Genomic DNA, 10,624 nt, shown 5'->3' with positions numbered 1-10,624 from the left:
AATGTACCTTTCAATTGAGTAATCAGAGGGTAGTATTCTTGGACACAGAGATACATGTAAATGAAAGCCAAATACCCACCACACTCCACCGAAAGAGCACAGTCACGAATGAACAAGTTACTTACCTTTGGTAACGCTTTTTCTTATAGATACTATATCTGCCTGTGGATTCCTCACCTTGTGAATATCCCCTTGCGTCAGCAACATTCGGAAATTCTTTTAGTAGCTTCGCGCCGACGTTGACGACGTCATAGAGGCACGGCATCGCACGCGACTCCACTGACATCACCGATACCATAATAGGCCCATGCGGGCGTGATGACATCAGTTCTGCCCTTTTTTCCGTGCCTTCGAGGCACACGGACGGACCGATGACAGTAGATATATACATAGTATACACAGTACACAAATGTCAAGATAACACACACAGTGTGAAGCAAATGCAGTAATGCAATCGAAACAAAACATTTTCTTGACAATAAAAAATATTTACATTACAATAAACTCAGGCATAGAAGAGTGGACAACGGGGAGGCTGGTGGGTCAGTGAGGAATCCACAGGCAGATATAGTATCTACCAGATAGAGCGTTACCGAAAGTAAGTAACTTGTTCTTCTGATTGATACACCTGCCAGTGGATTCCTCCCATTGTGAATAGAGTCCCAATGCAGTCCCCACTCACAGAGGAGGGTGTCCACTCTTCAATACCAGGAAATCCTGGAGGACAGCACGCGCAAAGTGGCCCTCCCTCCTCACCTCGGTATCCAAGCAGTAATGCTTCGCAAAAGTGTGGAGGGAGGCCCAAGTCGCTGCTCTACAAATGTCCTCAACAGGCACACCCCTAGACAAAGCAGATGTAGAAGACTTTGCTCTAGTAGAGTGAGCTCTTATACCCTCTGGAGGCTCCTTACCCGCCAGGGCGTAGCAGATCTTAATGCAGAGGATAATCCATCTCGAGAGCGTGCGCTTGTGCACCGCCTTCCCCTTCTTGCAGCCAGCAAATCCAACAAACAGCTGGTCATCCAACCTGAACTCTCTTATCCTGTCAAGGTAAAAGCTCACCGCCCTCTTAGGGTCCAAGGGGTGAAGTCTCTCCTCCTCCTTGGAAGGGTGAGGGGGAGGATAAAAAGGTAGGGAGGGTAACGGACTGCCCCAGATGGAAAGGAGTAACCACTTTAGGCAGAAAAGCAGCCCTGGTCCTAAGAACCATCCTTTCAGCATGAATGGATAAAAATGGGGGCTTTGAACTAAGAGCTTGAAGCTCACTTACCCTCCTTGCCGAGGTAATTGCTACTAGAAAAATAGTCTTAAAAGACAAAAGTCTTAAGGGACATTTGTGTAAAGGTTCAAAAGGCGAACCCATCAAGAACGTAACAACAAGGTTCAAGTCCCATTGAGGTACAATAAAAGGAGTTGGAGGAAATTTATTGGTAAGGCCTTAATAAAACGTAATACAATAGGTGATTTAAACAAAGAGGGCTGGTCCGGCAAACAAAGGAAAGCCGATAAGGCCGACAAATAACCTTTGATAGTTGCCACCGCAAAACCCTGCTGGGCCAAAGAAAGTGCGAATTGAAGTATATTGGACAAACGAGCCCTTAAAGGGTCAACGGACTTCTCCCCACACCAAGCAACAAATTTAGACCATCTATAAGAATAAATGGACTTGGTGGAGTCCCGCCTGGCCGATAAGATGACATCCACCACATCGTGCGGGAGAGAAAAGGAAATCAGGTTGCCCCGCTCAATCTCCAGGCATGAAAGTGTAAGGTCTGGAGGTGGGGGTGTAGAACTTGCCCCTCCATCTGAAAGAGGAGATCTGCCCTGTGAGGAAGACGGAGCGGCGAGCACGAGGAGAGGTGGAGAAGATCTGTGTACTACACCATTCTTGGACAATCCGGGGCGATCGATATAACTTGGGCCCGGTCTTGGCGAATCTTCCTCAGAACCCGAGGAATCAAGGGTATGGGAGGAAACGCGTAAAGGAGTTGCGAGTCTCAACTCAACTGAAACGCGTACCCCAATGCTCCCTGCATCGGAAACTGGAGGCTGCAGAATGACGGGCAGTGAGCATTCTCGTGAGTGGCGAACAGGTCCACCTGAGGAGCCCCCCAAGTCCGAAAGACGTGACGAACTACCTCTGGATGGAGCCTCCACTCGTGGTCGGCGGAGAACTGCCGACTGAGACGGTCTGCACGAACGTTCAGAACTCCGGCCAGATGATTTGCCATCAGACAAATCTGATGGTCCTGAACGCAGGACCAGAGACGCAGAGCCTCTCTGCAGAGACACTGCGACCCCACTCCTCCCTGCTTGTTGACATACCACATTGCGGTCGTGTTGTCCATCAGGACTTGAACTGACTGACCGCGAAGGGAAGGGAGGAAGGCCTTAAGCGCCAGACGTATCACCCGCAATTCTAGAAGGCTGATGTGAAGCAACCTTTCCTCTGGAGACCAAAGACCTTTCACCTCCAGATCCCCCAGATGAGCACCTCACCCTAGAGTGGATACATCCGATATCACTGGGGCCACCGATGGAGGTAGTTGAAAAGGCTTTCCTTGTGACAGATTGCCTTCCACACCCCACCAAGACAGATCCGCTGCAGTTTCTATCGAGATCCTCACTGACTCCCTGAGATCTCCGCTGTGCTGATACCACTGCCTGCGGAGGCACACTGGAGTGCTCTCATGTGCCAGCGTGCATGGTTGACCAACAGGAAGCAAGGAGCCATCAGACCGAGCAGGCGAAGGACCTTCAGGACTGGAACGACCGCTCCATTGTAAAATAAAGGAATCCTTTCCTGTATGTCGCGAATCCTTTGAGGAGGAGGGAATGCACGTACCGCACCTATGAACAGGTTGCGCTGGGAGGGCACCAGGTGAGATTTGGGTACATTTATCAAAAAACCCAACCTGTGCAACAACTGAGTTGTCTCTTGCAGAAGATGGAGCACTATCTCCGGAGATTCTGCTTTGATCAGCCAATCGTCCAGATACAGAAATATCGGTATCCCCGATCTTCCTAACTATAACTATCTACTGGCGACCTCTTCATCTAGTGGTCTGTTGAACCGTCACTTTTATTTTACTTCGACCCATTAGAGCCTACAGCATTGAGTAAGGGGTCAGATCACTTCAGGCACTGACTCTTTTGCACTGTGAGCAAAGCAATTATGTCTGAACACAAGTGCAAATCCTGTTAAGAAGTGCCCTCAGTACCAGGGTTGGTGGGTGGTGATTTGTTTCTATTATTTTTTAACCTTTTTTATTTTTTTACTCATCTATGTGTGTTTAAATGTGCCTTGAGGTTACAGTATTTTCAAGTCAATAGTACCTTTCCTTTGATCCAGTATGAATCGCATTTTCCAGTAGTCTGCATTAAAAAGAAAAAAGGTTTCTTTATATGCCAGCTGGTGAGGACGCACATATACTGTTCTATTAATATTGGCTAATTTATTTTTATAATTTTAAAATTAATTGCAAGCTTATGACTGAAACGTTTAGGTAGTGGCAATGAGCTTTTTCTTTTGTGACATATGCTTGCAATAAAAAAAGCATTAATCATTGTACCAGATTGCCAAGGCCAGACCTATTGCCTTTTCAATGCTTGTTTCTATAGTTGTGCACTCCTTGTCCTTCCCAGAGCCCCCCAGCATCAAATAAGAGAATCTTGTGAGGTGAAGTATGAGAGAACGCATTCTATGTGATGTCATAGGCATTTACTTTCATTACACCTGGCATTTTGGGAAAATGGCGCTCATTCTTCCAACTATGTATTGAGATCTCAAACGTTTGATCAGATGCACAGTTTAATACAGCACAATAGCTAAAGAGTGAGCTGGTTCTGATTTTAAAATCCTTTAACAGGACAAATATGTAAAGTGCAGGAAATAATTATGAATCAACCATACCTTCAGGGTCTTAGCCTTAGAATTTGGGCCTTCGTCTACACGTTTAATGGCCAAGACACTTGCATCACGCTTGGCTGCTTCTTGCTTTTTCTTGAGCTCTTCCTCCTGTCTTTCTCTTTCTTCCAGCTTTTTCCGAACCTCAGCTTCTTCATATCTAGTTTAAAATTAAATTTTTCTAGTTTTAATCAAATGACTTCGCTAAGAAGAGCTTAAATTTCCCTTCATCGAATTAGATAGAAATATTCATTATTACCAAATACTGAAAGAACTTACTGACAAATTTATAACAAAGTCTTAACTGCTATCAAGATTAAAATATTTTAAGGATTGGAATCCCTGTGGCAATAGCTGTTTTATACTGCAAATACTTTGAGATTCATGTGTAATACAATAAAAAGATGGTTACATTCTCATGGTAACTATGGTAGAAGAACTGAACAAAAACTGCATCCTTCATCTACTTAGCGCAAAGGTTTCAAAGAAAAGAATCTCTTGAGGACCTAAATATATAAGTAAGAAAAGAGTATGTTTTAATGTAAAAAGAAAAATGTCATATTTAGTGTTTTTGATACAGTATTATCATTAAACATGTAGTTACTTTTCATGTATCAGTAGTTTCTTTCAAAAGACAAGGACTACCTTTTTTTAACATTGTAAAACAAATAATAATTTTCAAATTTGCAACTTTTATGTAGGAAGAATTTCCAACAAATGTCATTAGAACTAAACAACTGAACATATATTTTATAATATTAATATCTTATTTTCTTATAGCACCTAATAATACTCTTCAGAAATTATTTATTAGAGCTACTGTTGCTAAAAAGTTGCTACTATCATACTATTCATGTTACTAAAATTATAGACCTCTGAAAGATTAGTCCTTCCCTATATTCAAACTTGAGAGGTGTAGATATACGTTAGGCTATAGCGTTTCAACTCACTGACCGTTCTGCCAAATTTTAAAGCAATTCACTTTAACCTATTAATACGCATCTATTCGATCAGTTAAAGTACAGCACCAAAAGTTAATTTCTGCACAGAAACCTTGTTATGATTTCTTATTTCCAAGCTCATCCTCTGCTTGAAGCATTTTTGACTGTTTGGTGCACGAGAAGAAGCCTCACAAACCTCTATTACAGGAGGCTTTGAGTTGGAGTACCAACATCTATTACAGTATGCTTTGAGTTGAAGGCGGCAAGCATGTGTGAGATAGAACCCTCCCGACCCACCTCCGCCTGACCCGGGACCACCTCGCCTTCAGGAAGCAGCTCAAGACCTGGCTGTTCGAGCAGTATATATATATAAATCTTTATTCGGCTTGTTCACAGTGGAAAAACCATAAAAGAACACAGAATAGCATACATTATAAAAATACACATATTACAGACAATTCAGATAAAAATCATTTCCTAGTTAAAAAAGAGAAGATTGTTCAAAATGTGCAGGGTGCCGGTTGTGATAGATGTTACATAGTTTTTTTTTTTTTTTAAAGGTTTTTTCTGTGTTTCATAATGCACTTTAGGAAGCTACTAACAAAGTAACAGACATTCACTGTTTCCAGCATTTGCAATCTTAAAAGAGCAGGTCGACACTGTCTCAATCCCCAAGATTTGAGTATCGGTAAAAGCCAGATCTTTCTGTGGGCTTGATGGTATTTACAAAGCAGGATCACGTGCAAGTTCGACTGCGCTGATAGGCCGTCACAAGGACAAGGCGGCAGTATAGCGTCCCAACAGTTTTGTGACGGAAAAGTGACCATTCTAAAGAAGATGTTTAGCCTAAATCTAGTGATTAGCATTCTCTCGTAGGTTGATAGGTGGAGTTCAAAGTACGGGTGAATGACAAAGGCTACTTGGATCATGTTCGAGCAGTAGCAGACCCCCCCCTCCCCAAGAGCCTTGAGACCCTCCGGGTGAGTAGTGCGCTATATAAATGCCATGATTGATTGAAGGGCTAAACAGCTATTGTTCATAATAGGCCAATCAGTCAAAGAGATATTAAATTAACTTCAAATGAACATCAATCTTATATCCTGTGTCATATGGCAAAAGAAATTTACAAATTAAATGGGAGGGCAAATATGGGGCGGGACACATATGAACACTGCAAGTCAATTAATTTATTTAACAATATTCAAAAATATATATATATTCAAAAATATTTAAAAACTATAAAGATAAGGTGCTCAGAGATAAGTGAAAAGGAAGCGTGTTGTGATGAGTTAAGGAGGGATTTATAAAAACATACATCGCATTGACAACATAAGAAAACTCCTTATACACAATTTACACATATTAGGAGTTTTGTTGTAAGGTGGTCGACGGTGTTTTGATCGCAATTATTCGAGATTATAAGGCAAGAAGAGATGGGTGATTCACTCACCTTTACTCACCTTATAATAATTCACTGTAATTACTTCTTTAGGAATCTTATGCATCATGAGTTTTGTCTAATTTCTTTTTCTACTCTTTCACTCCTTAATTAATTCTTACAATTCGCTGTGTTTGTATTAAGTTATCTTCTGCTGATTCACCGATCCAGAATTTTAGACTCTCTCAAACTTCCCCTTGTGTCCGAGTTCTATGGCTTGCCTCAAATCAGTCCACAACTTAAATGTATTAATTACTCTGTCACGCTGCGACATGGCAATCCCTCTGGGGACCTAAGTTTGAATCCTGCGTTTACTCACTTTTTAGATGATGATGATCTCGAATAATTGAGATCGATACGCCGTTGACCACCTTACAACAAAACTCCTAATTATTTGGTAGCAATTTGCGCTTGCTTTTGCAATGTACTGTGAGCAGGAAAGCTCTCAAGCATCCGATTCTAAATGCTGGAGACACTTGTAGCCTCATTGGGTTAAGTGGTGGTCACTCTGGCAGCGGCCTTGGGGGGTGAAGCGCTAAGTGCCTCTGGAGTAAAAATGGGGAAGGCTGCCAAAACACAATCTAGGTTGCAATTTGAACAACGCAAAGCCTCTCAACCATTGATGGATAAATCGATTCACTCTTGTACCACATAAATCGCATGACAGAACAAGAGACAAGCATGTGGAGAGCAGGGGGATGGGAGCACACTTCTTCACCTCCCAGCACAGTTCGCCCCTTAGGATCCTGGTAAATGCAGTTCAGTTTAAATGCTTACTTTAATCTTTGTTGAAGTGTTTCACCAAAGTTGGTGCAGGTCAGTGCTGTCAATCTCCAGACATATGTGTTTCTGGATATTATCCTTCACCAGTAGAGATAAAAAGAAAATTAATCTGGGGTTGCTGAGAAAGCTGCGGCTGTGAAGAAGTGTGGCTCAATGCTTAGAGCGGCAGACCCTGATGCAGAGGTCTAGCCCGGGACCAGGGTTCAATTCCCCTCCTCGGCGGGTCTTGGGCTCAAAATTCCACAGACCTGATCATTCTCGCCTCGGTACCTATTACAATCATGGAGTCCCACTCTGCAACTCTGGGCAATAGCTTGCTTAATCTCCTCAACGGCCCCCACAACGCTAAGGATGCCTGGCCTCCACCTTGGGGGTGCCCAGGAGTGGACGCCTCGCAGGGAAAGCCAGGATGGGTTCCACAGCGGTATTCGTACAAGCGCCTTGAGACCCTTGCAGGTGAGTAGTGCGCTATACAAGTATCAATTTACATTTAAATTTTTACATTTTTACATCCTCTCAGGTCTTTGTACCTCTCCCTGGCACACAGGTGCATCTCCAAGAGTTCATCAGCTCACTGGCTCAAGGGAGCCTTTTTAAATAGAAGGGAAATGGAGCACACTGCCTCACCTCCCAGCACAGTTCACCCCTTAGTTTGCTGGTAAATGCAGTTTAAATGTAAATGTAAATGTAAATGTACTGGACTTGTAAAGCGCACAGCTGCCCGTAAGCGTCCCGGCGCTTGCTTAGGGAACCCGTCCTGGTATTCCATTGTGAGAAACCATGGCAGGGTGTCCACAAGGTGAAAGCCAGGCATCCCGCCGCGAGGGGCCGTAGTGGAGATTAAGCAAGCTATTGCCCAGAGTCGCAGAGTGTGACCCCGTGAGTTGAGTAGGCACCAGAGTGAGAATTGTCGAGTCCGTGGAATTTTGAGCCCGAGACCCGCCGAGGCGGGGAATCGAACCCTGGTCCACTGTCGATCTCAGCTTCCGGGTCTGCCGCCTCTAACCACTGAGCCACGCTTCTCCACTGAAAATGGTAAATGCTTACTTGAATTTTTGTTGAAGTGTTTCACCAAAGATGGTGCAGTCCAGTGCTGTCAATCTCCAGACACATGCGTTTCTGGATATTATCCTTCATCAGTAGAAGGAAAAATAATTTTTCTTTGCTCTCCAATACTGCTGCTCTCTAATGATGACGACTCAACCCAGAAACACATGTCTAGAGAGACACAGCAATGTCTGCACCAACTTTGGTGAAAAACTCCAGCTAATTTTGAAGTAAGTTTGAACTGTGTACTGCATTTACCAGGATGCAAAGGGGCGAACTGCGCTGGGACTGTGAGAAAGTGTGCTCCCAACACCCAAGCATGTGGAGAGAATTGACATGGTTGAGCGCAGGGTCTGAAAAATTGAGGACCTACAGATGGAATCCACAAATGCATGGAAGCAGTCATGGAAGCTAATGGATACTCTACAGTAATAACTTGTGTATAGTTGGCTAGCCAGAGTACATCCCCACAGGCAACATGAAGCTATTTGTGGATAACTTGCTTGGGACACTACTGGGCTGACACCTTCTCCAACATCTTTGTTATAGAGCAGGCGCATCATTCTTTGGCACCTAAGCTGCCACATGGGGCTCCCCCGCATCGGCTCATTGCTAGAATATTAAACTACTGAGACAGGGACTCAGCACTATGAAAGGCAAGAGAGTTGAAGGCTCTTAGCTATGAGGGTTCCAAAATATCACTTTATCCGGATTTCACTATAAAAGTACAAGAAGCAATGCAAAGATTTGCCGCAGTGAAGAGGAAGCTAAGAGACTTAAACATTGAATACGCAATGCTTTATCAGGGTCATCTGAAGGTCACAATCGATGGTAAAACTAAGATAAATGCAGACCCTAACAACCTACAGTAGGATCACAAACATATAACAAAGCCTAAACACGGTGGAGAGACGCCCGTAGTGGACAAAACCAAGGAGATGAGCACTAACTCACTGGATCAAAACGACTAACTGAGTTGAGCCTTCTACCCAGACCACACTAATGGTGCTAGAACTGAAATACAGAAGTCAACCTGCGGAATATGGTGGTATGTGTACAACCTTGAAAATGAGGAGTAGCCCCAGGCCCCCTAAGTTTAAGACTAAAATACATTATGGTTAAGTGTGGAGGGCATAGAAGTATCTAGACGCATACTGATCTGAGGCACAGAATATAGAACTGGAGGAGATATACATGTACATGAGATGTTAAAATATGCTTAATGTATTGATTAAGTCAAAGTTGAGGTAACAGTCTAGATATAAGTAACTTGATGGGTGAATGCACCTGGGCTTTAATAACCGGTCGGGCACTTTCCTCTCTGTTGTGTATCACACAGTTAAAAGGAACGTTAAGAGGTGTTGGTTCACATGGGGGATAAGGGCAGGCACAATTAAAGTATGTCAAAGTTTGGGGGCATGCCGTGGGGTGGTGAAGGGGTATAGAAGATGTAATAGTATGTGCTATAAGTAGCCCAGGAAGTACGATCAGGAAAGAATTCAATAAACAGCAAAGGTACGGTGAAAATGGTTACACACTATGAGCGGAAACAAAAACAGAGACCTGCCTAGCGATGGACGAGGGACAACGCTACATTTTTTTAACATGGAATGTTAGAGGGTTGACTGGTACATGTAAAGTAGTAAGGAGGTATGCAGTTACACAGACGCCAAATTGATGTAGCAGGAAACCCACCTCACACAGGGTTGTTTACGCAGAAAAGAATGAATGAGATTGTGTAGCAGCTGGTTTCATGTCACACACACGAGGAGTGTTATTTTGGGTTAAACAGGGCTCCAATATTAAACTACAGACATTAGATGTGGACCCGGGAGGTAGATCATAGCTGCCAAGGTTTCAAATTACCATGTGTGACATTTTAATATTTTCAGTGTAATTATGAGTGACATTTCAATGATTATGAGTGACACTTTTTCACAAGCGAAATCAAGCAATGAAGATGAGGGACACATATAAATATCAGAAATTACACCCATTTGAGCAACAAAAAACTCCAGGAACATCTTAAAACTCCTGCAAAGCACCAGAAATGTTCTCTGTCGACGTGGGACCTGGCCCAACAGGAAGGATGTGTGAGGCCTCAACATGAACAAGTTACACACAGAGGCATCTCAGCTGGATAAGTGCCACACTCTCAGCTGATTCACGCGCAGACAGGCTGACGAGCACCATTTTGCATTGTCCAGTCACAGGCTGAGGTTTGCGCAGTAATCTCCAATACAACATAGCCGACACCTTATTATTGTCAGAAACCTGCTTTAAATTACCTCCGGCGGTTTTGAGAAATAAACCGCAAACGTAAAAGAGGAGACAGAAAAACACACCTGGTCACAGCTCTAACCACGGCCGTCAGCCAGTTGCCCATTAGCTATTCTCATTCTTTTAGCATTACATTTACAACGACAGTGACATTGCAGACTATACTGTCCTGTTTTGAACATGCTGTAGATTACAGGCTGTTCATTAAGACATCACATGCCATTAACT

General features: G+C 43.4%; 1 protein-coding gene across 1 annotated transcript in view; it reads right to left on the bottom strand.

The window, feature by feature from the left end:
* The window catches only part of USP8 (ubiquitin specific peptidase 8), a 580,270-nt gene that overhangs the window by 485,822 nt on the left and 83,824 nt on the right, over positions 1-10,624 (bottom strand). Inside the window, exon 4 of the mRNA XM_086958250.1 lies at positions 3,914-4,067. Coding sequence (XP_086814376.1) covers positions 3,914-4,067 — 154 coding nt within the window. The remainder of the gene's footprint in view (positions 1-3,913; positions 4,068-10,624) is intronic.

This window comes from Lissotriton vulgaris, chromosome 2_1 (genome assembly GCF_964263255.1).
Source record: "Lissotriton vulgaris chromosome 2_1, aLisVul1.2, whole genome shotgun sequence".
Classification (NCBI taxonomy): domain Eukaryota; kingdom Metazoa; phylum Chordata; class Amphibia; order Caudata; family Salamandridae; genus Lissotriton; species Lissotriton vulgaris.
The sequence above is the reverse complement of the archived record's forward strand: the minus strand, read 5'-3'. Positions and strand labels throughout refer to the sequence as shown.